The sequence below is a fragment of the Aplidium turbinatum genome, chromosome 17 (genome assembly GCF_918807975.1).
Source record: "Aplidium turbinatum chromosome 17, kaAplTurb1.1, whole genome shotgun sequence".
Lineage (NCBI taxonomy): Eukaryota > Metazoa > Chordata > Ascidiacea > Aplousobranchia > Polyclinidae > Aplidium > Aplidium turbinatum.
Window position 1 is genome coordinate 11,873,929 of NC_137488.1, and position 27,998 is coordinate 11,901,926.

The following is a 27,998-nucleotide window of genomic DNA, read 5'->3' on the forward strand; positions in this document are numbered from 1 at the left end:
ACTAGTTACACTACTCTTATTTGTGCCGTAGTCTAAGCTTACGCTGCACAGGGAACCTTGTCAGGGGCGCCGGAACAATTTTTGACTGGGGGGGCAGGATTACGAAAAAAGGGCACTTTTGTTTACTAAAAGGCCAATTTTTTTCAAATTTTAAGATAAGATATAGCGATAATGCTAATCTATCAGCTCACTATGTATTGACTAATGATAGCCTACAAGTGTCCCGTATACAAAGAAGGGCATCATGCTATGTTATAACGATGTAACCTACTGTCAAGCCTTAAAGCAGCCGGCGGCCATGACCGCTAAGTAGTGCTTGAATGACCGCCGGTGTTACCTCCTCAATCGGCCAAGTTTGGCCGCCGGTCTCTTCTAGCCAATTATCTAATTTCGCAATAGAATGATCGTGGATTAACTGTCGAAAATATGTAGTATCAAAGAGTGACGCAGAATTAGGTCAGCGCATCATAATCGCCACTGTTGCATTGTGCGGGAATATTCGTTATTGATGGAATATATCCATCTGCGATCATCAGCGCTGTAAGTCTTGTTTGTATCTCCCGACGTTTATTTTAACATAGTGATATTCCGAAGTGCTAATTTACATCGGCTGGCAATATTGTCGTTTTTATGTCGATTCGATGTTGTCGGACATTGAATCGTTGTTAAAAAGGAGAACTAGGTTAGTTGACATGTGAGGGGAAAACATTTTTTGATCATATTTTGCAAAAATTATGCTTCTTTTAGTAATGTCCTTCGCATCATTGAAATACTTATTACCTTGCCGTCATCGTCAACACAGTCATGTCGAACGTTGTTTTTCGTTGCTAAAAAGAATTCTAGGGGAGTGGGGAACTTCTTTAATATCAGCTACATTTGAGACACTCGTGCGAGTGTCGTTAGATGGTCCCGCAGTACTGGATTACAATCCCGATAAAGCAGTTATTGCGTGGTGCAACGATTCTATTGTAGGACGTCGCCCAGGCCCAGACTTCAACAACGCTAAGTGATCATTTTAGCATTGTTGCAAGTTTAATTCTATTTACTTGTGCTATCGTTATTTTTATTTTGTATTTTGGCCTCCAAGCACGCAGATTTGGCCGCCGAGAAGGAGCTCCAGATAGGCCACGATGGCTGCCGAAAAAAAACGAGTTTTAAGGCCTGTACTGTGTTGCAAAATTTTGTGCCGTAAATATCATTTTGAGGCAAAAATGAAAGATTATAATTAGGCTAAAAGCGAATAGCAGAAATTGTTATATTGCAAAATGTGCAGTAGCTTACATGACTTTAAAAGGGCACCATTGCCCCCCCTGCTCCTCCATCTGCAGAAAAATTGAGCGCAGGGGGGCATCCGCCCCCCCTGCCCCCCGCTTCCGGCGCCCCTGAACCTTGTAGTGCGGTAGCCTATATATGGTCTTTGGCGTTTTGTGACCCAACATAGGATAACCTTTATTTTTGTCGTAGTAGTTTGTACAAATGGAAAACATGCAGTCCTCTGATATTGAATTTCGCAGCTCTAGTTTTGCTGTTGCAACTCGATTTAGCCTGCTCCCGTTTATTATGTTAAAACAAGCAAGTGCACTGTCCTAAAACACCAGTCTAGGTGTAGGACATAAGAAGTTGTTTTCATTGAATTGCATATTTTTTTTTTATTATAAATAGGCTAGGGTTATGTTTTTGAAACAAATTTGCTTTGACACATAATCTCTTTGTTTAGCTTTGAATTAAGGTTATTATCAGAAAAAGAACCAAAGTCGTTTCTTTGTGAGATTGGAATGCAGAAAGTCCGGTAAATTTCGAAATGCGGATTAGGATATTGTTTCTTGTTCGAGGTTTTTTAACTTCTATCAGCTTAGCTTAGGCTACAAAGTGAGATTTTGGTTTTGCATAACTTGTGCGCCCCGTTCGCTCAGTGGTTAGACGCTTGAATCAAGATCAAGAAGCGCTGGTTCAGCTCTCGGGGTTTGTGCTTGAGCAATGTATCACAGTAGCCTACTATTCTCCATTTTATGGCACCTAGTGGATTGGAATAATTCACCGGAAACATAATTTCAACAATCGGAAAACTTCACTCTGCCAATCTCGGTAATCGGCCCTGGGTCAAAAGCCTCCACAAGTCTAAGAAACTACCTGGAATAACTTATCAAGGTTTATCAGTCCGAGGAAAAGACTCCAAACCAAATTTTAGAAAATAATTAGGCTACTACTATTTCTAGCTAAAATTATGTTACAAGGGTACCAGACAAGTTGAGAGTTTGTTTAGAAATACTTGATTTTTAATTGAAAATGACTGGAAATATTAAAAAAAAAAAACCTGGCAACTTTGAATGCAGGCTTTAATCGGATTAGAACTCATTTCGAATTCTACACAATATGCCTCGCTTTAGTGCACGTGAATGTCAAGTAAATGCAAATGCCTTTGTGCAACGTTGTTACAAATCTCTCAATTCTTTCATCACAGCATTAATGTCCTCAGACGCTTTCTATAAAACGACATATTTTAAGCACTACAATGATATGTTGCACATGTCATCTAAGTGACTCCTTACGTCTTGTCTTTTTGTGTTTTGGTTTTAATATGGACAACCTTGTCTGATACAAATAAATAAATAAATAAAAATAGTGTTTCCAGCTAAGAATCTTTATTATTTTAGATAAATTTAAAAACATCAAGGTCTTTGAAAAAAAGGTGCAATTGAGAAGTTTTTAAAATACTTGATCAAGCAAGAACAAAAAAGTTTTTTCCAAAGAATGAAACATACTGTCTGATAGAGTAGTCGGAAGTTTTTTTTATTTTTAAACATGTTCATGACTTTAGCGGAAAAAAAATCTTTTTGTGAAGGCTCAGCCAAGGTATGTTATCTTCTTAGAGATCTTCATAATTGAGCCTGAAAAACATCGCTTTTAAAAAATAAAAATTGTTTTCTTAACGACACGGTTCAGTCAGGGTTCAGTGAATTAAATAGTCCAAGAAAAGTTGGATGGGATTGACGAATGCTGAAACCTTTGTTGTGACTTGTGAAAATGTATTTCTTAGCGTTTGGCAACAGTAGATTTGACTGAAAATAAAAAAATTATGGAATTCACTTTTGTTCAGTTTTTTTTTGAGGTGAGGTTTTTAATTTTTTCTTGGGCCATATGAGCTTACCACCTACCAGCTTAATCTGTTCATGAAAAGGGGTGGTCAGTTCGACGTTATTCAAATTATGATCATGAAATATGTACTGCATTGTTATTGTTCGATATTGGAATAAAGTAAAGTTGACAAGCCCCTAAGTACCGTACCGTAGTGACTGCAAAATAATTGAAAGCCATTTTTATGATGAACTTTTGGTTTCCACTTTAAAATCGACGTCAGAAAATCTGTGTCAATCTGGTGTACGTCTGTTTGCAATATGTACGGTAGCATTTATAAACGCAAAAGTTATGGTTTTCAATAGTCAGGGTTGCAAGTATCAATTCCAAATCGCTATTCGATAGTGCTATTCTCTATTTTTTCAATATCGATTTTGTCCAAGTCTTTTCTTTTTTCCGCCAATATTGTTTATGGTTCTTTCTTTACTTTTTTTGACTGAATCAATATTCTTTATTCGATAGTTTTGCGACTTTTTTCAAGCCTTTAATTCTACTTAATAACATACGACGGACAAAGATATCATAGCATATTTTGACGCTCATGCGAGAAAAACGATACTTAAACAATACCGATCAAGCGGAGTTGAAAGAATAAGTATTTTGTTTGAAGTTATGCATGATTAAGCAGAAAGAGAACACTGATAGGCAGTATAAAATCAGATAGGCTACTTGATTTGTATTTTTTTTAATTGCCTTTAATATCGATTAGCCTACGGTATGTTTTATTCTTTACTTTTTTGGGAAGCTATTGAAATCGGATATTTCTCTACTGTTTTAGGGCGCTATCGAAATCGGATATTTTTCTACTTTTTTGGGAGGCTATCAAAATCAGATACTTCTCTACTTTTTTGTTTGATTAGCCTATCAATATCAATTTATTCCCTACTTTTTTCAATATTGACTTGCAACTAGGGATGGGCAAAATAGAAGAATAAGCTATTCTAGAATTATTCTAGAATAATTTTTCGAATTTAGAATTTCGAATACCTATTCCAGAATAATTTTCAATTAGCTTCAGAAAATGTCAAAAAGCTTTGTTTTTATTCTGGTTTTCTTGAAGAGACATCATGGAAAAGTGGCAACGAAACGAAAAACAACAGTAACTGCCTAGGAGAGCAAGTCTTTGTTGCAGTGAAGAATGTTAAAAGCTTCTAAATGCTCGCCAGTGAGCCGCGATCGCAGTTTTGATGCTGTTAATCCAGCACTCGAGAAGGATCTTTCTGAGGATGCAGAAGTGACAGGAGTGGCTAAATACTTCCTCGCAAGATCAAACAACAGCGGGAACTTTTCTTTATTTTTGTTCCACCATTCCCTTGCATCGCTAGTGTTTGTTGTCGTCGTGACATACTTGATGCTGAAGGCTGAAGTATTTGTCGCTTCAACACCGGATCTCAATAGACCATCCATTTCATTGGATTGCTGCATTGTTGTGGAGCTTCCAACACTAGGTGTAGCGGTACTTAACCCAGAGTTGAATTGTGTTCAATGTTTCGTACAATGAAAATAAATGCAAATCCACAACACAACGGTCTTCCGACATCTGAAAGAGAGATGGCTAGCCGTTTTCGCTAGAGCGAATAGCTATCGCTGAGCCGAATGTAATTGATCGGCCAAATTCGATAAAAAATTTTGTTAGTGGGAAAAGTGGATATTTTAATTTTGGTTTGGAAAATTCGATTCGAAATGTCATTTCAATTCGAATAATTAGATATTCGGATTGCAACTATTCGAAATTCTATTTTGCCCATCCCTACTTGCAACCCTGTCAATAGTCTATGTTTTCTCTTATAGTTCGTCTTCTCAACAACAACAACAAAAAGCTGCGTTTATAACCCCAAACTTGACAGACTTTAGCGTGAATGTTTGTGGCTCATAGTGAATGCATTGATGCAACCTAGTTCGTACCCTGAACAGTTCGTACCCTGAAAAGATCAAGAGAAATTTTTTTAAAAAACGGAAGTTGCTGATTGCACCTTTTGCAAACATTTTAAAATTTTCCCCCTGAAAAGATTGAGAGAAAGATAGCACAAAGCCGAAGTCGCTGATCAATCGCAGTTTCCGCTAACCGTAACCGGGTGGCGACGATGTCATCCCCTGCCGATGTCGTACCCCCGATGTCGTACCCTCATACATCGGGACGCGCAATAATTTACGCCGGCAAAAAAAGCTTCATATGCGGCACGCTGTTGGATTTCAGCTCGAGTGTCAATGCCCACGTCGTCTCCGTTGAGTGATCATGAATCACGCTGCCGAACAGACTTCAAAATGCGGCGGGCTGTTGCATTTCAGCTTGAGCGTCAATGCTCACATTATTCTTTCAGTTTGGTAGGCTACGTTATTCTTTCAGTTTGGTACAACTTGTGGGATTAGTTGATGAACAAACAATTTTTTGTTTTGTTTAGATCAGTGGTTCTCAACGGGGGCGGTACCGCCCCCCAGGGGGCGTTTTGATTTTGCAGGGGGGCGGTATGATTACCTCGGCTTGAGGGGGGCGTTTTGATTATTAGGGGGCATTCTGGTTTAACCAATCTACCACCCAGCGTAACGATTTCGTCGAAAAGCTCTTATATTCGTGGTAGCATTTCCTACCTCATACCTGGTGGAAAAGGGATTCAGCTGTGTTCTTCTGCTACATACCAAACAGCGAAACCCACTTGACATATCCATAAGAGGTGATCTTCGAATGTTTCTCACTGACTTTACACCGAATGTGAAAAAACTGGCACTTTTTCTCCAAGCCCAAAGTTCACACTGACTACCAGTAGGCCTATAGCCTATCCTGTGTTTATGCTCGCAAATATATATTTGCTTTTTATCAAATATAATTACTAGTCTCTAAAACCCTTACAGCCTGTTTTACCCTAACAGGGGGATCATCAGAAGGTCCCTATTCTAATAGAAATGGATTTCTATTTGAATAATGACCTTCTGATGATTCACCTTTTAAGGTAAAACAAACTGTAGGCTAAGGGTTTTAAAGACGGGTAACGAGCCTCTATTAGATGTAATTCGCTCTGCTTGGCTTTTTGCTTGGCAATGAGCACTTTTTGTAGTATTAATAGCATGTATAGTTTTATCTTTGCTTTTCGTAATTAATCGTTTTTGTTCGGGGGGCGGTAAAATTTGGCCAGTTCATGAAGGGGGCGTTGGGCCAAAAAAGGTTGAGAAACACTGGTTTAGATGAACAAACAAATTATTTTAATTTCAAAAATAAAAATTAATTTCTAGGCTAATTTTTTTTCAAATGTTTTGTTTAGCCAGGGTTAATTACTTTGTTGCTGACGAGTAAACAGTTTGTTTATTTATTATTATTTCTTTAAAATAACATAACCTACGGACACGGTAGCCCACTGCTACGAGTGGCGGATCTATGCAAAATGGCGCCCATGGCAAAGTTTAAATGTGCGCCCTTTTTAACAATTTAAGTTAAATATTGCATACAAGTCTTTTATGAACAAATCGTGAAGAAAATAAATCAATGTATTATTGCCGTTTTATAATGTTTAAAGGCAGTCACGAGAGATTGTTTCGTCATGCAAATTTTGTTCTCTCTGCAGAGCTAATCAATTTTATAGAATGCTGCGCTATTGCACCTTTCCAAGTTATTTCTAACATAAAAACTAGCCAACGCGGCTTATTACTTTTTCATCTGACGCTGTGTGTGTATAGCCTACTACCAAGTGAATTATTGGACAAAATCAATCGGACATAAGTTTGTCTGCTTGACTTTTCAGCTTCTGCTGCTTGCAAGTCTCGTCTCTTTCTAGCTTCAGGCCCACTTTCCTTTTTGTTTGTATTGGTTTGTTTCAGAGTCTAAAAGGGCAAGTAAAAGTTAAATTAAAAAAATCCTTGGTCGATAATTACACTATATAGCCTAGGCATACACAAAATGTTTTCGTAGTTCTTTACGTAGGCCTAGCCAACTTAAAATTCATCTCATTAGAGCACTGTGTTGATGCAACCGGCGGTGACCGACCTGTAGATAGGGGTATTTTTGTCTGATAACTGTGGATAAAAATAAAACAACCCAAGTCCGGCAGATTTTTTCAAAAACTAATATGAATTAATTTAATTTGTCACCGACATTTGTTGGCATGTCGGCGGGTTTTGTAACCGTTGGGTTATAGCCTATACTAACTAGAGATTGAAGAAACTGACAGCGAATGAATTCCAACATTGGTGTGTAGGCTACTACTAAGAATTGCGTTCATTTTGTCCGTTTGACAACTTGAGGAAGTTAGTTAAAAGTATGGTACCGTATATTTATAAAGCACAGCTTGTGAAGTTGTCAATGAACCTCAAAACTTCAGACTGCTTAGTGCTAGGCAGCGCCAGCACAGCACGTAAAAGAAATCATACCTAGCATAATTCTTGGTCTCAAAATTCCACATAATGATGCTTATAGGCTCAATAATACTTCAATGCTAATTTCTTCCTAGAACAGGCTGAGTGGTCTGTTCAGGACAAATTGAAGTCACACAACAGATTAGATTTATAAATTCTTATAAAAATGAATAAGTAAGTTCTGGAGCTACTTCTAAGCTTCAACTAATCGCTGCTTAGCGACTTTACTAAACTTCCAATTTTTAAATGGCAAAATTGTCATTTCTGTAGGGTGGCAAATGACTAGGTCGTCTCGTTGTCTCCCTGTCGGTATGGGAACTTGTGTAATGGGTGAAATGGAGAAAAGGGATTAAAACAATTGCTGCGCGGAAACAATCGGCCACCCCCACTAGTGGGGAACAAACCGACGATGGATTATGATGATGATGATGTGTAACTTTTGCATTGTGTATATTACTTGCATATTTCAAACATGTAGGCCTACTGTACTATGTTCCTAACAAATAAATCGTTGATTTGATTGATTGATTCCAATTGTTGCTGACTGAACGCAAAGTGAGCCAGGAGAGGCACAATGTTGCTTTTTCAACGTCCATTGTTTAACAATGGCTACAGTAAAGAGTGACCCTTTTTGATGTTTGTTGGGCGCAAATTAGATTTTGAAGAAAGTATAACTCACAAATTTTATTTTTTACCAACCGATTTTTGCGCCCAAGGCTTGAGCCATGCCTGCCATACCTTAGGTAGGCTACACCACTGCAGTGCTACGGCCTCTAGGGGAACGAAGTCGTAAAAATGTGGCTTGTAATTCTGTTCACTTCCGTTTAATTGTGTGTCTGAAAATACGTTATCAATGGAAAATTACCATCACAGAAATGAAGAAGAGCAAATTCTAAAGTTAGTTTGCAGTCATTATGTGTTTATATCTTGACCTAGCCTATAGCATAAATTTTAAGCTAATACCTGTCCGCTTACAACAATTAGCTTTGTTTTCTAAGTAGGCTAGTCCTAGGCCTATGTTGACTTGCGAACAAGGCGGACTATATAGAAAGCAGTATAGACTATATAGAAAACAAATGCAAACCATCGATGCAGTGCAGTAACGTGGCACCTTTTTTTAACATTATTGTTAAGCAGAAGCGCTATGTTCTTTGCTTGGATTCGCTATCATGCAATAGGCCGAATGCAAAAAAGTAATGCTTTGAATGATGATCAAGACATAAAATAGCCCAGTCAAGCCTAACAGTAAGAATATAGCTAAAACAGATCGAAATCTATAGAAAATAATTTCAAAATCGCAACCTAGTTAAGCTTTTATTTAACAACGTTTCTACTTTCAGCAACGCGTTATCATTTCTCACTATGCCAGTCCTCGAAATTAGCGGCGGCACACGGCAATTGCCGTGGTAAATGCCGCCGCAAACGTCATAATGGCCATTCTGCTACGGCATTGTCGCAAAATGAGCACTTAATTCGGACAAAAATTGTTCAAAATTTCTTCCTGTTTGATTTACTAGCAGCATGAGTTTAATCAGCAGAAACATCGCACCAAGACCTCACCTCGGACTATTTTACTTGCTGTGAACACTTACACAGTCTTCAAAATTAGCATATTTTTACTTCGCAAAAACATTGACGAGGCCAAACGGCATAAGTTGAAATTGCCTCGGCAGATAAGCAGGGTCTGACTGTGAGCGTGCGTATCTCAGTAGTAATTCACGTTCCAGAGAAAGCCATGCGATCAGGTGCTGTTTTGTAGACAAGAGCAACGTAGGCTGTTTATCGCTTTCGGCATTTTGTCTGTTTAAATGATCTAAATCTCTTTCGCAAAGTACCTATTTTATCTTTGAAACACTACTTTGTGAAGCCATTTTTGTTGCCCCTCAACAATAAATTTATGGGGGGCGCCGCCACCCCCCCGGAATTCGGCGCGTATGATCATTATTATCTTGTTTAAGCTGATCCTTCATCATTGAAAAAAGTTATGGGCAGCTCGCAAAATATTTGTGCGCTGCATTTGACAATTAAATTTGCTTTGTTTTTAGCCGTCACTTTTGTTGCGTATATAATATGCTAATTATCCAAGAAATGTAAAAAAATTAAAACCTAAAACGAAGCTTCATATTACTTGGCTGGTTTTTTTCTTCAGTCATTTATTAGTCATTGACCAATTTTTTAGCAATAGGTCCGAAAAAAAATATAGTCTATTTGGTCAAAATGTCCGAACAAATATATATATAGTCAATTCGGTCAAAATGTCTGAAAAAACCATGTTTCTCAGCAAAACTTACGGTAATGTTGTAGCTAATCAGGAAGTGAAAATTTTGATTTGTATCAGCTAATTGAAAGGAAATATTTTCATCAGAAAAACTGACCGAAAAGTCTAAGCGAAAAAAAAAACCCAGTTACTTGGTGACAAAACTTGTTCTCTTTTTAGGTGGTATAATTATGGTAGGCCTAGTCTATAACATATTAATAGGCCAAATAACAATATGGGTCTTGTTTCAGTATATGTGTTTCAAAGTGGAAGTATTATGTAACTTGTAAAGATTTATCATCATAGAGATTATAGCACACTATAATATTAATCAAATACACTCAATGGAGCTTTATGAATTATAACTAAGTTCATATCATATATTTTTATAAAAGGTTAAATGAAAGATATTTTGTGCAATTTACTCAGCTTGTGTTAAGCAAACATTTTATTAAGCTTAGAAACACAACTGTGCAATAATGCCTCATTCAGCTTATGATGTTTCTGATGCAAGAGATAATACAACGACATCTAAAAAACCGGACAATACAGCTTTCAAGCAACAAAAATTACCAGCATGGCAGCCTATTCTTACTCCAAAATCAGTTTTACCAACTTTTTATTTGGTTGCACTCATTTTCATTCCAATTGGTATAGTTCTTCTTGTTGTTTCTAATGGTGTAGTTGAAGCATCCACTGACTACACAGATTGCTCTTCATTGCATCAAGTTGGCACACCATGCAGTTCATTTCGGTTACAACCCTCTCGAATGGATGAACCATGTCATTGCAATGTGACCATTACAGTTCCAACAAGAATGAGTGGTAATATCTATATGTACTATGGACTTTCTAATTTTTACCAAAACCATCGGCGATATGTCAAATCACGAGATGATGATCAACTTGTTGGGGTACATGTAACAGCATCAACTATTAGTCAAGACTGCAGCCCCTACAGGACAATAGATTCAAATACTACAGATCTCATTCCAATTGCACCTTGTGGAGCCATTGCCAATAGTTTCTTTAATGATACGTTTGAGTTCATTGATACAGCAGAATTTTTTTCTATCAACCAAACACAAATTGCATGGACCACCGATCACGATGTGAAGTTTAACAATCCACCACCAACAGATGACTTGGATGCCGCTTTCAGTACTTATGCTCGGCCACTCTTCTGGAGTAAAAATGTTAGCATGCTTGATCCAGGTAACAATGACAATAATGGATACAAGAATGAACTTCTTGAAGTTTGGATGCGAACAGCTGCTTTTCCCTCTTTTCGTAAACTTTATGGAAGACTCAATGTAACTTTGGAGCCTGGAGATTATCATCTTAATGTCAGTTATAACTATCCCGTAACAGAGTTCAAAGGAAGAAAGCAAATTATCTTATCAACCACAAGTTTTATGGGAGGAAAGAATAGTTTTCTTGGTATAATGTACCTTGTTGTAGGAGGTCTCAGCTTAGTAGTGGCAATAGCACTTTCAATTATTGCTCACACTACCAAAAATGGAAATACCTCCAACTAAAGTCATGGTGCTTTAGGAAATTTACATCTGTTAAAGCCATGAGTTGATTGGACAAACTAAAGTAATTTTTAATTTACTTTACGGATATTGTTGGTAGTAATTTGTAATTAAAGTAGATCTTTTTGCATTAAAATGCCACTTGTACGTGTTTCAAAGGAAGTGCAATCTGACATGATGATTATTCTATGTTTAAGTTGAATGATACAGAAGTGTAGAAGCTGCAACCAGACAAAAATGTTGCATCTTCAATTTGATTTTCACGCAAAAAAGACAAAAAGATAATGGAAGTAAAAATTTAATCAATCATCTTTGGAAAATAGACAAAAATCATCATTTTTGCCACATTTCATGCACTGTTTGCTCATATTGACACATCAATATGTATTCAAACTTTTGAAGCCACTGGTAAATGGACTTTAGAACTGTTAGTAAGTATTATGTCGATTGTATGTATAATTGTTAAATTTTTATCCTATTCTCATACTGTATTGTATATGTTCAATTTTGGTTCATGCAAGCTTAATTTCAAAGCAACATAAAAAGGGACAAAAACACTATTAATATCGGTATATAAAAGTATGTTTCAGGGTATGACTTTGCTTATATATACAGTGGTAGGCAGGCATTATCTAGTGGTGGGGTCTGCTACTATTTGGTGAGAGCCTTTTTGGTGAGAGCCCTATTCGGTGATTTTTTTGAATTTTTTTTTGAAAATTATTGGGTACCGTAGCCTAATTATCATTGCCGCTTTTACATCGTTTTAACGTCGCTAAACATTGAAATAAGACCCTAATCCGTAACCCCTACCCTATAACGGCAATGATAATTAGGCGACAGTACCCAATAATTTAAAAAAAATCACCGAATAAGGCTCTCACCAAAAAAGGCTTTCACTGAATAGGAAACTCACCGAATCGGACTCACCAAAACCGGAATGGCCCGTTTCGGTGAGTCCGATTCGGTGAGTCTGATTCGGTGAGTCCGATTCGGTGAGTCCGATCCCTTAACGGGGGATTTTTTCAATTTTTTTTTTTAAATTATTGGGTACCGTAGCCTAATTATCATTGCCGTTTTAGGGTTAGGGGGTTAGGGTTAGAGGTTAGGAACTCACCGAATCAGACTCACCGAATCGGACTCACCGAATAGTAGCAGACCCCACCAAAACGGGCCATTCCGCTAGTGGTGTGCAGCATTCTGCCTTTCACTTTTTATTTACATAACCCTTCAATAAAAACTGTTCAGCATTATAATAGACTTTAAATACCTTTAGGGATTTTAGAATAGTTTAAGAAGCATAGAATCACTGCAAAACTTGCATTGTGTGTATACAGAGACATTTAAAAATTCCCACAGTATGGAAGTTTAAGGTTGATATTTACTACTTTGATGTGCTGTTGGGACAATTGACACAGCATTATTCTTATTCTGAAACATTCTTACTATTTTTTGTTTGGCCGAGTCAAAAAGCATGATTTGAAACTTCTCTAAAAAGTTTGGAAAAATTAATATTTTCGTTTGTGGTGATGGGTGATCCACGTTCATGTTGTTGTTGTTTTCTTTAAACCCTATAATTACTTCAAAGTTTGTTTTAAACATAAGATAATGAGCCTTTTAAGCATCACCCACACAAATGAAAAACATTCACCTGTAATGTCTTATTGCTGCAATATTTAAAAGTTAGTCACAAGAAAACTAATGAAATGCTCGTTGCACATGAAGTTATTGCAATTGGATGCAGAAAACATTTAAATGTCAGTGAAAAAACAATGCATATTAACTCAACCCTTGTCCAATTAACTTGTTTCTTTCTCTTATTTTTGATTTAAGATCTTTGGAAAGCACTTGCACTCTATTATCCCTGACCACAAGAATAATTACATTAATTATTTTCTTGTTTTACATATGTAGTTTTGCATGAACAGTGAACACATCTGGGATTAGGTGTTTTGTAGAAGAATTGTGTTTAGTACACCGATCCAAAAGTCTGTTTTGTTCAAATGTTGTTTCATTACAAATTTGCATGGGATAATTAGCTGCAGACCTTTGCATGGGATAATTAGCTGCACTTGTTTATCTTTCAACCACAAACCATCAAGATTTAATAAATTCAAATGTATTTTCCATGTGATCGTTAACAGTAAATGTTAAGTATAATTGACTGGCCTGGATGTATGTTCCATTCAATTTTTTGCAAAGGATAAGTGTGCCTTATTTATACTGGTACTATCGAAGTTATGGAATTTATCAGAAACAGTTTAACATGGAAGTAAATTTTTTTGTTTTGAAGCTGGAGTTGCTCTAAATTATAGGTTGCAAAAGTATACCTTCAGCATTTTTTTAGACCAGTAAACATGAATTGTCTTGTGAATTTTGTACTTGTGCATTTTCTGTTTATTTACATGTGCATACATTTGTGAACTTATGCATATTCAATTCATTAGTCATGTTCTTTTACTGTTGAAAACATAAGCAAAAGTTAAAATAATAGGTTTCTGCAAAGTGTAGATAAAGCTATGTATATATATTTTCCCTGGTGATTAATGTAGTAGATTTAGTTTTTCAAAAGTTTATCACTCAATCTCATCATACAGTAAGTGTTGTATTTTCAGTTTACCTTGATATAAAAGCTTTTCATAGTGGCTTTAGACAGAAATGCAAACTGGGTCAAAACATTACATTTCAAGCTGAAATGTGCATTACTGTGCTCTGTGCATAATTTTTTTTAGCACTTACTGAAAATTATTCTCTTTGAATACGGAACCAATAGCAATTGGGTACGGTATGTAATTATTTTGTGAGAAAAGCTCACATTTTTCTTCCTAATGGCGTCTTTGTTTAAATAAAAAAATGTTTTTGCATTTTATTTTACCATGTTGTGTTTGTTGCTATCTCATATTATTGATGTCAATGTGCGTGAGAAACGCTGGAATTTAAACGTTATACTTTTGATGTCATAGGGCTACCGTACTTCATTGTTGTTTTTTGGATGTAGTAGTGAAAAGTATAATTACAGAAAAATGTCTTTCGTTGGAGTAAACTGGCATTGGATTGCACTGTATATATGTTGTTTTATTTGTAATAAAGTGTAACATGCTACTGAAGTTAACTGAACTATAAAAACATGTCCTGCTTGTCATGATAAGGCTAGTCCAAAGCAAATTGACACGTTTCATTGTAGTATAGCCACCTTCCTTCCTGGTGGTTATCAAGGTGCTTGACACTAGTTGTGCTCCTTGATAATACAATATTTTTTAAGTAGATCTATAGATTAAGAATAAGTACAAACTGTTTAATTATAATAACTTGTTGGTTAGAGATAGTGTTGTCATCCCTATTGTCTGTTTGGTGCAGAATTGTGCCTTTCCATAAATAGTTTTAATGGAAAAACTGGCCATGTGGCGAACTGTTGGTCATCAACTGGGTGTGTCAAAACTGGTCCAATCGACGATGGGGTGCATAACATTTTGAATCTTCTTGTATAATTCTTCAGTATTTTAAAAATATTAAACTGCAACATGCAGTTATATTGAATGATTTAATAAAAGAAACTTGCACTGTTTGATTTCGTTATATGTACAAGTTCATAACATGTACTGGATATACAATTATAGAAGTGGATGCATCTTTATGAATATTCAATAATATAAAAGTTGTTATATGAGCACATGTCTATTTTTGCTTTCCTTCATTTAATGCAAATATATTTCCTCTTCACTGTTTATTTAATTCTTACAATTGAAAAGTTGAACTGAAAAGAAGTCAACATAGGTGATGCTGGTTTGAAACTGCTAGCTGTGTTTTACTTAAAAACAATGTTGTTTTATTCCATTTTTGCAATCGATTTATAAATATTTTTATGGATAAATTGCTATATACTGCACGTATATTGTGATGTCAAATTTTAGAATAAATGAAAATGTATCCGTCATACATTTTATAGAGCCATGCCATTGGCATAGTTCTTCTACCATAACTATTGATTTATTTTTTCTGTTGTGTAATTTTGTGCATATGCGAAAATGTTAACTTGTGTTTATATGTAGAAAAAGTAATTTTGCTTTGAACATACTGCACTGCTTGGTAGTCATAATATGTCTCATGGTTCATGACAAAACCTCACAATCCGGACTGGCAGGTGATATGTTTGGCTCCAATTCGGGAACAGCAAAGAAAAGTAAAATGGTAATGACTAATGAGTTGTTGAAAAGGGTGAATAGATTTATCAAATCTGGCCATATCTTTAAAGCTAAAATTTGTTTTGAAATGTTCAATGTTTATTAGTTCATGGTCATATTTTTAAAGCTGACAAATGTTTTGAGGTTACAGATTTCTTCAAATGGCGTCAGTTTTGCCCTTTAAAATATCCTAGTTTGAAGTGTGTTTGCATGTATATTCTGTTGCTGAATACTTGTTTCATGAATTTGCTACACTATTCCACTTCAAATACTACGCTTTATTGCTATGTGTAAGCTACTTTCTACACGCCACAGTATCTTTGTGTGTAAAAATGAGGCTATCTATCTTTCTTAATTCTATAGCAATTTAAAGAAAATACCGGTAAGTGATTATTGCTGTGATATTTAGTTTTAAACTTTGCAGCCTTATGGAGATGATAACGACTTTGACTTGGCTTCATATTACAATCAAAGTCCTGGAAATGTTAGTGATGTAAGTAAACTTTCTTAACAATACCATAATGCTGAAATCGCTCAGTAGAATTCTCGTGGGATTATGTGGGGTGCTTGTGTAGTGTGTACGGTTTTATAAAAAGAGCTTCATATAAAAAAAAACGTAACATACACTCAACCATTACTTACGTTTTGTTAAAGTCTTCATTTGTAATGTATATGTAAATTTTCTCTGTTTGCACATTGAAATTGTACATTTATCTTAGCTTTTATTATATACTTCTTATTTGTCATATTTCACCATTAGATCTAGCATTTTTCCTTTTTTACACATCTATCTACATACATATTAACTGTTCAAATGTATGTAAATGTTTAAATACACTGAATGTTGTGTTCACTAGGTTACTGTTCAGTGTTCACTTTTGCTCAGTTGTTTATGACTGATGAGTATGATCAAATACCACAGGCTTATTAATGAAGATGTGATTATTTCAGATGCTGGGTCAGAACCAGTTTTCTTCAGCTCTTTATAACCAACAGAGTAAGTCCTAGTATTGTGTTTAGTTTCTTTTTCTGTTGCTCTGCTTGGCAACTTGTGTGTTCGTTCAGTTTTGTATCTCGTAACTTTCTTTTTGCGCTATCACCATTCACCAGCCAGTGTTTGAACTGAACTGGTACAGTACAACGATACGGTACGTCGATAGAAAACGTTTTTCTATTTGCTCTGTGAATTGCTTTGTTTGAAGTACTGAGGTTATTTTCCCTAATTCAACCAATCAACAATCTATGTATCAACTGAACACAATTTTCTATTTTAAGCTATCAGGTGATTTTTATCTTGTTTGGCTTTTGTAATTACTATACTATGCAGTGTCAATTCTTAATGTAGGCTATTAAATATATAATATATTTGATGTAGAAAGTGGGATTAGCATCTTAGGAAGCCGAGGGTTGGGACCACAACAGCCTTTCGGAAGGAGTTTGTCTATTCCTGGAGGACATGTCACTCCCACAAGTGGTGATAACAACGCCACATCCAACCAAAGCAGGTATGTATATCAGAGATACCAGTATTTTTTTGGGGGGAGATTGTTTTGTTTGTGTTCTGAATGTCAAAGTGAAATTTAGATATGTAGTGGAAGTGTTTCTCTTACGTTCATGAGAGATCGCAGCTTGTTGTTATTATTCTTCTTCTTACAACTTACTTATTGTTGTGATTCCAGAGGCATATTGCCTATGAATAGAAACGTCTTAGGAAGCGGTCAGATGCCAACCAGTCAAATCGGAAACAGCATACTTGGAAATAGAGCTGGGCTGCCGAGCCCCACTCGAGCTATGTCCAGTAAAGACTTGTTTGGCATGAAACAACAGCCTGGAAACCGAGGGTTAAATGCTGCCATATCAAGGTGAGTTTTCATAAAAATTACCAATACTGTAGTTTTCTTGAAGTGGTTTCTCTAACCTACTGCATTGCAGGGTTTGATTGGGTGATGCAATTTGTTAACTATCATTTTATTTATTACCTAGACATAGCTTTGTGAATTGTGTATATGTAATGCAACCACAGATATATTTTTGATGTGCATATAAAGTCTGTTTGTCTGTTTTTGTGTGCGAAATGTACACCAACAGAACACAAAATAAAAGTGAAATTTAAAAACCTATTATTTTATTTCAGAAACCATTCCTTTTCTTCTCAGGTATGTAAACCAGACGTCTGTTGATGGCAAAGACATTGTATGTTCACTTTTTTATGTTTCTCCCTATCTAGTGGGCACATCAGACAACAGTAAATGTGCACGGGGAGACAGATATGTTTATTTTAATTGAGAATATCAGCTTCAGAAGAATCAACAGTAGTAACAAGCTGGTATTTTGTTTTAATCGCGTGACATGTCTCATTAATTAGAACTTTTTTATTTTTTTAGATAAACCACTAAATTACGTTGTATTGCATGAAATCGATGCTGGTTGTCTGTCCGTAAATGCTTTAATTTAAGTTTAGAACTAAGTTATTTTTATGCAATGTCGTTTCCAATGTGTTGAGGTAACTAGCGAATATGTCGCCCACTGTAACTAACATGTCTTTTTAAAATTTTGTTTAGGCAAGACTTGGAGTACCGTAGTTGAAAATATTAGATTTGAGTTAAAGAGCAGAAATTTGTTGTGCTGGCATGTGTTGAGTTGGCACCTACTCTTTCCTGTTGTCTAGTTGTAGCTAAATATTGCTGGCTAAACAAAAACTAAAACGATTCAAACAAGAGATGGTAAGAATTACCGTAAAGAAAAGATAAACTGTGCAAGGGTTTGAATTACTTTCTGTACAGCGCAATATTGGCATTTCAAAACAAAGCATATTGGCATATTAAAATTACAAGCACTAAGCCAATATCAATAGCGTAGGCTAAATGCACAAAAATTAATGATTTACCGCTTTCTCATAGACTGGCTTAGGTAGAGAGCCTATCAAAATCCAGCTGGCTTAAGGCGTTGGTGTAGGTGCATTACGTCACAAAAATTACGTACTTTTCCAAGAAAAGCAGCAGATTAATTGATATGCGCAAGCGTATCATGTTGTCCTTACAGGAGGGGAGGGGAGATGATTTTTGACAATGCACTTACATTTCCGCAACCAACCCTCTTTTATGCTTCATATCAATATCGACCGACGCTGAAACATTAGTCAGATTTGCACAGTGTGAATGGCTGAGGAGAAAAGTTTATCACAAATTGAGAGTTACGAGTAACATAAGATATGTGTTCTTCACAACATACATTTGCTATACAAATAACATATAATGTACATAAAATCATAACCAAGTGAGCTGAAGGTTGCATCAAAATGTTATGTTACTTGCTCTGAGGATGCGCGTTGCCATGATGGAAAAAACATTAAAAAAAAACTTCATCTTTCTTGTGGTAGTTTTTATGTCACCAGATAATCTTTGCTGGAAAATTAAAATAAAACTAGTGAAAATGCAACCTTTCCGGTGTCCAAACTTACAGCATCGATCGCTTTTTGATTTTTTCAGCTCGGTCAGAAATACTTTGAAGCCTCAATTCAGGATTTATTTCAAGACAGGTGTAAGTGGAGAAATGCATTTGCCATATCACCATCTTGTCAACCGCAGACAACCAACTGCAGTGGGATGAGCAGCAACAAGAAAGACCGTATAATGCTGGTGTGCAGTGTCAAGTATTTTACTCATGAGTCTCACTGCAAGATTAGTTGATTATTATTTAGCATTGAACAGATGGTTGAAACAGTATCCAAACGTCAATATTGCTAAGCTATTTGAAAAGTTTAGCTGAAAAGTAACAATTTAGAAAGTTCAGTAACACATAAATGCAGTGTATATTATGCACCAAAGAACGACAAGTTATATACACATTAGGTGCTTTGGTGATGTAGTTAGCTATGCTGAGTTATTACAACCTGGTAGTTGATGCGAGTAGAAGCGTGCTTTACAGTTTGAAGTTGTTAGAGTAGTTAACGTGTTGTTACCGGAAGCAAATACAAGTCCATGGACTAACCAATTGGCTTTTGTCATAGCATGAGCTCTTTTTTATGGTGGCATCACAGTGGCTTAAAAATTGCATTGTCATCTTATTTTTTCAGCCTCAATCCATGTCCGTGAACGCAATAGGCAGTGAGAGCCTGGCGCAGCTTCGACAGCAACAACAACAACAGCAGCAGCAAACATTGCCCGTTTCGTCACAAATTGGGCAGAGCCTCACTGGCTCAGGTTTAAGTACGTGTGCTAACGTTTGGCTCATCACTGCTCTGTTATTATGCCAACCAATAAATCAGTTATTTTCACATTGATTCGATCTTGAATCCATATAAAAATAACTGATTTACTGGACATCATCTAAAAATCTAAGTAGGCTGTCTTTACTGTTGAGAATATAGCTTTTGTCTAACTCTTCAACATATATCGCGATATTGGATTCAGGGAAATTGGATTTTACACGAAGACAATTCAGTTTCTTTATAATTTTATTAAATTTTTGGAACTAAATCTCTTAAAATATTCGGCCGAAATTGTAAACATGTTGTAGTTTTGAAGTTTTTAGGAAGGTTGAGATGTTAAAAATGCTGAAAAGTAAGAAAATTATTTTAGGAAATCAAAAAACTGATTTTTTAAGTTATAGCTACTACTTATAATAAATTGTAGTTTGGCAAGTTTATAATTCATCAAAGACAGGTAAATAAGTCTTAAATGACTGGCTTTGAATGATGTAACAGAAACAAAGAACCGGCTAAATTAATCTAGTTGGTGTTAATTTAGGGTGGTACAACTTTCTTTTATTTAATTAATAATTATTTACCCTTCACCGTATTGTGCGTCCTACCGAGTTTTATCATTGGATTCAACGGCACCTGCTGCATGGAAACTTTTTTAACGACTACTTGTACTTTTAATCTGTCACAGATGCTTTTAATTTGGATCAATCAGATTTTCCTGCCCTTGCCCAAAGAACGAAGCCCATCGGCTCCCAGCCCACCTCGTCTGGTGGCTCTAAACCATACGGTATGCAAGTGTGCCATTTAGGAAAGTCATTTAGGAAAGTCTGCCCTTTCTACGTTGATTGAACGTTTGCAGACGTTAGCAATGTAAAAAAGACATGTTTTCTACCTGAGTGACGTTTTCATTGAACGTTATGCTGTGAGAAAGTTGATTGCACAGTTGGCTTTTTTTTAACCGTTTTTATTTTCTATTCCTAGTTGGCATGGTGAGCAAGCAAAGTGAAAACAATGAATTCCAAATTCATAACGAAGATTTTCCTGCGTTGCCTGGTGCTGCTGCTATGAACGTCATGAAAGCTGTTTGTGAGTATTTCTTTTGTCTTGATCTTTCAGACCCACACACATCCAGCTACAGCCTTTGCAATTGTTCTAGCGGTCTTTGTAATGAGTCTTTACATAAAATTAGATGGAATTTTTTACTTCTGGTTTCGTGTAAACATTGCAGCAGTAAAAAATGTTGTTTTGAGCTGTCTGGAATGTCGGACACTACAGTATAGTGCACATTTCACACTTTCCCACTTCCGTAAAAGCTGCTGGTCTTCACTGCAATATCACATCTACGCGTGGAAAGCCAAAGATTTATTGAGTCATTGCTTTGATCTATCAATCCAGGCCTCGAAATTTGTTTTTTTTGACGGCGGACAAACGTGTCCGGTCTGAGCGGTAGCCACTTTAACAAGTCGAAATTCTGCCACTGCGAATGACTACAATGCAACCGCCAACCAATCAGAACATGTTATAAGAGGCTACCGTCCAATTGTGACCCTTCTAGCATTCATCCAGAGAGTTAATGCCTGTTTTGAACTTTATTTGGTAATTACAGAAGAAAAAGAGCAATAGCAGTGATGGGAATCGAACCCGCGTCAATGAAATGACTACTTTCTAGCCCTAACCCCTAAGCCAACCAGCTGACAAAAAATCCATCACTTAATTTGCTTTCTATCATCTTCTTTTCACCATTTTTTACGTCACTTAAACCGTAGCTTATGATTGGTTGGCGGTTTCATTCTAGTCAAGTTTATTGGCAGAATTTCGACTTGTTAAAGTGGCTATCGGTCTGAGCAACTATCTCGGCGGACAAATTAAGTTTTACGGCGGACACACCAGTTTTAGCGTCGATCGTCATGCTAAATCACTTTATCTTGATAATTCTTCGCCATTTGAGAATTATAGCTACGGTTTAGAAGGCTTTTTAAAATTTTAGCCAAGTCACTCCGAAAGGCTTTTATCAGACCAACGACGTGCGCTTGAAGAGTCAAAGTGCCTCTGTGTAGCTTCCACCCAACGAGTTCGTATGGCTTCTTGCGTCACAATGCTCTGGACAAGAGTCGGAAAACTTCCTCACTAACGCTACTATTTTCTGCTGTTCCAAGTTTCACTAGGCTTTTTCGGAATGGCCCGTTTCGGTGAGTCCGATTCGGTGAGTCCGATCCCTTAACGGGGGATTTTTTCATTTTTTTTTTAAAATTATTGGGTACCGTAGCCTAATTATCATTGCCGTTTTACGATTAGGGGTTGGGGTTAGGGGTTAGAGGTTAGGAACTCACCGAATCGGACTCACCAAATAGTAGCAGACCCAGGCTTTTTTTTAGGTTTATTTTTGGGTATCATGTGAGCGAAAGTGAATTTTTCCTGGGCCTTTTTCTTTGTTACTGTAATACCAAAACTTAACAAATTTTGCTGCTTCTTACTGTAATAGCCTCCCCGTATATAATTTTGCAATCAACCTTTCCTTATCAATATTATTCGGAGATCAAAGCCAGACATTGTGACGTAAGACTAGAACTAAGTTGCGCGTGGTAGAAGTACAGGTACTCCCATCCCATCGACTCTCAGCAAAGAATTAATCTTTGTTACGCCGATTCAATGTCATCAATCGTTGAAGCAACGTAAAAATCGAAAGTTTTCCTGTTTGAATGGAAGCTAAGGGATGCAGTGTTCACATTTTCTGGATGCGCACTAGAATGCGCGGGAAATTATATTCTCGCAACAATTGTTTGTGCTATGCAATGACGATTTGTATCGCTGGTTCCTGTGTTATTTCTCGGCGGACAAATATGACCGATTTAGATGGTAATTCCCGTGGACATCACATGCTGATCCGCCGTGAATTTCGAGGCCTGCAATTTCTGATATAAATTAATTATCATTTACGTTGAAGTATTCACGATTTTGTCAGTGATCCTTCCAATAAAATATCACTAGCCATCTTTTCTTTCAATTTCTAGTTCCCGACCAAGATGGAAGAGGAGATGAGTCCAGCAATAAGTTTGTAAGTGTTCTTACGTTAAATTGAAAGTTTCGGGACTGGTTTGGTAAATTAGCTGGTATTTGTGAATTGATTTGTCAGCTCACTGAGCATGTGTAAGCGTGTGTACTGTGTATAGAGTGAGATAAGATTTTTTTCTTGCCTCCCATTATTATTGCATAAATTGTGCGGTGTTTCACAGACGATATTTCACATGCGGATATTCACTGACTTAAGGGAGAACGTAAAATATTGTGCTCCAGTTCATCAAGCGTATTTTGGCATTTTTAGAATTTGTTTTCATAATCTTACATTTATTCAACAGAATCCCTTGGGAACTTTACAAATAGGTGGTCAAGGTAAGCATCTATTATGGCGAACACTGACTAAAATAATAAAAATGAGTGTTTAATGCTGATACTGTGGTAATTGTGGTATATCAGACAACTTCAACTTAAGTGTGAAACAAAAATTTGTCAAAAAATTTTGCAGCCAGAACACTACACTTACTACCATTGAAATATAGACTGCTGTAAAATTTAAAAATTGTTTTGTTGAGCTTTGCTTATCTCATGTTTCATTCTATGATTAACCATAACCTATCATTAACAGTGCTTATTGCCAATTACAGTAGACAAAACAAATCAAAAAAGCTCGTCATCTGAAAATCAGAAAGGAATACAAGTACGTCGTACTTCTTTTTAACGTTAATGTTTTTATTTTAGATTCTTGTGTAAAGATACAACTCTATTCATAGCTCTATTTCAGGGGTCACCAACTGGCGGCCCGCGGGCCACATGCGGCCCGCCACGCTGCTACGTGCGGCCCGCAGAAGGTATCAGCGCACAAGTATAACCAAAAATACTTTCAGGGAAGCATATTTTCGCTTTGCATACGATTTCACCGACCGACCAATCAGATTGTTGTTCTAGGTGGGGGTCGCTTAAAGGTATTCCAATGCGATGTCCAGCTACACTATCCCAGTGGTTGATTAAAACGTCTGTTTTTCGGATTTTCTGTGACCATAAGGTTGCTTATTTTAAGTTTGTAAATGTCATGTAAACACTACTTAGTGTGCGTTTCACGTTTATTGTGTTTCACGAGCAGTGTTCCCTTTATACAAGTTTTTGTTGGCAAAATAGGTCGGTGTGCCATCTCAATTTATAATAACTTGGCAAAATATTATAAATTTATAGACTTCTTCAAGTTGTATTATGAAAATATTTAGCTTAGTACTGCAAAATGTTGTCAATCAACAATTCTTGCCATGCTGAAAAGCACCAAGTGACAGTTGTCTAATAGCCTAATCAAAGAAAGCCGGTTTTATAGACTCTTGCAAAAACGATGAAAAACCAACTCATTGCTTTTTTAGAGGAACCATGTTCATGAGTTATGATAGAAGCGTTTTTTCGGTGATTTCCACAAGCGTTTGTTTCATGGTGCCTGGTTTCTTTCTCCCTGTTATTGAAGCCTATTTTTCGCTTATATGTGTGCAGGTTACTAGTGTTCGTTGCCTGTATTCCGATGTGTCAAACATTTCCTTTTTTACTGAAGCTGTTAATTGCGACTTGCAAGATATCTTTTATGAAGCGAAGTAACACCATACTCTTGCTTGGCGATGAATATTCTGATGCAACCGCTCGCCTCACTATGTGCGCACAACAAGCGGCCTCGTTTATTAGGCATTATTAAAGAAGTCAAAACTGTTGTTGAAGGAGCTTAGCTTGGCAGTAGCGTTGTTCGACTAATTTTGTTGCTGCGGTATTCTAAGATAAATATTAACAAAATGTAACGCTGGATACTGGGTACGAAATGCGTTCTTTTCTAGCATTAGAATCAACCTACTTAAAATTTTATTAGTGCGGCCCGCCACAGCTCTCCTTAGTGCCAAAGTAGCCCGCGTGAAAAAAGGTTGGTGACCCCTCCTCTATTTCATTGCATGACAGTTTTGTGAAAATGTGTTTACACTGTTTGCTTAGCCTTATGTTTCGATTTACATGATATACACAGAATAGACCTTTTACACTTAAAGCACCTTCTTTTCAATCAAATGTACGAGAAATATATTTTACAATGTCTTGTTCTTTGGGAAAACAGAAAGTGTTTTATTTTCATGTGATCCTGTGAAATTTTCCCTTTATGCATTTCAAACATTTCCAAGTAATTGACAAAGTTTCTCTTCCGCTTAGTGTAAAAACGACAAGTTTGTTTGGCATGATTCAGCAACATTGATGCTTCATATCCAGATTTTGCCTGACAATACGATCAAGAACATTCCAAACTCAATGCTTACCGATCAGTACGGAATTGTTGGCTTATTCGCTTTCATCAAAGCCGCCGAGACCGATCCTACCTTGGTTCATCTGGCCTTGGGAAACGACTTGACAACGCTGGGTCTGAATTTGAACTCACCAGAGTGAGTGTTAAGTAATCGGAATATTAACTATCAACCTGAAAATACATTATATGCTTTAAAACGTTTTTGAAGATATCTTTTGAAATATTAACTTCAAAATAAGGAATCTTTGTGAAAAAGGCTTCATTATAATGGAAACAGTGAATAAAGTTTAGTGTCATACATATATTTACAGACTTTAACAACAAAACTAATGTTGCACTGAATTTCTTAAGGCAACGATCAGTATAACGTAAATTTGTATTCTTGAAATGACAGAAAATTATATGTTATATAAAAGAATTTGTCTAAATGATAACCTGATCTCTTTCATTCGTTTCAGCAACCTCTACCACAAGTTTCAATCTCCATTTTCTCGCCAACCCTGCCGTTTGCAAGATATCGACTTTTTCGTGCCTAGCGAATACCTTACCAACACTCACATACGAGATAAACTGGCCCCTATAAAGCTCAACCGATACGGCGAAGATCTCCTGTTTTACGTTTATTATTCTAATTCTGGCGATGTTTTGCAACTGGCTGCCGCTGCGGAGTTGTAAGTACAAAGATACTGCTCCTTCTCTGCCTGTTGTAAACTTGCAACATAGATACAACCATTAAAATACATGGGGTGAACTTTCCTCTTGAGGTATTAGCAGTTATGCAGTCGGTGGTGTAAAGCATATAAGTTTCTTGCGATGCTAGGTTAGACTGCGTCTTCTTTTACAGTTGCTAATACGTCTAGAGTATATCTATTGGCAGCTTAGTTGTGAAAGTACCAGTACAATAATAATAATCATTACACTAAACACAAGAATAAGAACTTCATATGTTTTATTTTTGCTTGAATGACTTCAAAGTTGAATTTATTTTGCTCGTTTCTTCGATGACCAAACGATCTTCGCCATGAAACAGGTACAACCGTGACTGGAGGTTTCATAAAGAAGAAAGAATCTGGATAACGCGCATGCCGGGGATCGAACCTGGAATGAAGACAAGCACCTATGAACAGGGAACCTATTATTACTTCGACTGTCAGAATTGGAGGAAAGTAGCGAAAGTAAGTTGGCTGCATTTTTTGTGAGCGCTGTCACCATGCGCTTGTGTTTAGCTGCATTGCCGTGCAGTTTACTAAGCCATCTACATTACTCTGTTGCGTGTGGGTCTGTAGTGCATACCATTGTTGCTGTCATGAAAATCAATAAGAAAAATATGATCAAATATATTACAATTTGTTAAACTGCTTTGTTGGTATGTGCTAGAACCACGAATACCAAGATTCAGAATTAAATGTGGACTATGGTGTCAAAATTGTCTCAAAGACAAAAGTAACAAGTACGACAAAGTTCAGAGCAGCATAACAGCTTAAAGTTGCATTTTTTTTTTTAAATTAACGTACAGTAATTGAAATTGTTCACTCCAACAAAGACTTAGGCCAATATACTGTATTACCATGTCTACAATTTTACAATGTCTACAATTTTATTTACCATGTCTACAATTTTACAACAGATGGTTTTCATCTTCATACCCGCCGTTGGTTCCATAAGCCACAAGCATAATCGACGACAATTGGCTTTGTGCTGTGTAGAAAGTTGCGAGTATGCAGTTTGTTTGCTTTCAACAACAGTTAACTTTGCAGGAATTCCATCTGGAGTATGAAAAGCTAGAAGAGCGACCTCACTTGTCCAATCTGGTATCTTTGCATTTCAACCCCGCTCAACACGGATGATGAGACAACGATATAGCGCCACCTAACCAACAGTTCTTGGGCTGTGAGTTTCTACTTGATGGCGGTTGTGTATGAAGAAGCAAGGATGTTGGTAGAAAAATAAGGCGTGATTTAAATCTACGCTGTGTTGTATCTGGAGTCAGTCTTTTTTTTTAAGAAAACGGTCTAAATAGATTTGTATTTTTCTTCTGATTTTCGCATTGTTTCTAACTTCGTTTAAACAGAAATTAACAATTTTTGAAATTTTAATGCATTTGTGACATAAACTTTGACTTTTTTTCGAAGAAGTCGGTTGGCATTTCGATCGTTATTCTTGAAAAACTGTTTACGAACATAATCTGGCTTGATTCGTAATAACTATCATGTTTCTGTTATTTGATTATTTAGTACCTTTTCTTTGACAAACAAAAGAATGCAGCAGAAAATCCACACCAGTTGTAAAACTTTGCGGTGATAGTTCTGTTGCTAGTAGATAGACAGATTAGAGCGAACTCGTGCAGCATGTGGCTTGACATTTTGCTTTGATAACAACAATAGTTTAAAATAGTTTTTCAATCTTTGCCGGTTTTTCAATCTACAAGTTTTGATATGACGTGGCAGACATACAACTTGTGTTGTGGAAAAACTACCAAAATTGCTGAAGCAATACAACAGTACTTTTGTTTCATAAATCTTCGACTTACTGCTGAAGGTTTACTACAGCTATTGGCAACCAGCCAACATGACAGAAGCCTTTTTGTAAGACAGAAATTACATATATACACACACGGCATTGTGTCTCGTTCATTAATATAGAGGCGCTTGATCATTTAAGTTTCTTTTAAACCATCAACAGCAAAGTTACCCCTGTATCAAAATTGCCTTTTGACCCAGGTTGCAAAATTAGCTGAAACAAACACTCCTAGACTGATACCTCACAATTATCAGTAGGCTAATTTAAACAGTGCAATTTCTTTGAAACATTATTATCACTAGTTATTACAATGTCTGGTAATAAAACATAAATGTCAAGTTATTGGCTATATGAATTTGCTTTAGAAACCTGTTTATTTGTAGCTGAATTGCCACAGTAAAATTTTTGATTACCGTACTGGAGTTTTTCTACCCCACCTTGTATTTGCAGCTTTTCAGTTTAAGTGTCTTTTTCTGTCACGCGCATCAGAAAATACAACTGGGAAAAAATGTTG

General features: G+C 36.5%; 2 protein-coding genes across 3 annotated transcripts; both read left to right on the forward strand.

The window, feature by feature from the left end:
* The first annotated feature begins 10,360 nt into the window (after positions 1-10,360).
* LOC145786850 (cell cycle control protein 50A-like) lies at positions 10,361-11,933 on the forward strand. Its single transcript, XM_082598590.1, has one exon. It carries the CDS (start codon positions 10,507-10,509, stop codon positions 11,272-11,274), a length of 768 nt encoding a protein of 255 aa, XP_082454716.1. The 5' UTR covers positions 10,361-10,506; the 3' UTR covers positions 11,275-11,933.
* A 3,388-nt stretch (positions 11,934-15,321) lies between these two features.
* On the forward strand, positions 15,322-27,997 carry LOC145786371 (CCR4-NOT transcription complex subunit 2-like). Of its 2 annotated transcripts, XM_082598015.1 has the most exons (17): positions 15,322-15,456; positions 15,874-15,942; positions 16,401-16,446; positions 16,825-16,954; positions 17,129-17,311; positions 17,584-17,605; positions 18,938-19,087; positions 19,525-19,657; positions 20,342-20,440; positions 20,635-20,739; positions 22,665-22,708; positions 23,010-23,043; positions 23,316-23,368; positions 24,931-25,100; positions 25,423-25,635; positions 25,995-26,139; positions 26,722-27,997. In XM_082598015.1, exons 1-17 carry the CDS (start codon positions 15,373-15,375, stop codon positions 26,809-26,811), a joined length of 1,770 nt encoding a protein of 589 aa, XP_082454141.1. In that variant the 5' UTR covers positions 15,322-15,372; the 3' UTR covers positions 26,812-27,997. The 2 variants fall into 2 exon arrangements, with proteins under 2 accessions (XP_082454141.1, XP_082454142.1); XM_082598016.1 differs by lacking the exon at positions 18,938-19,087.
* Position 27,998: the final 1 nt, after the last annotated feature.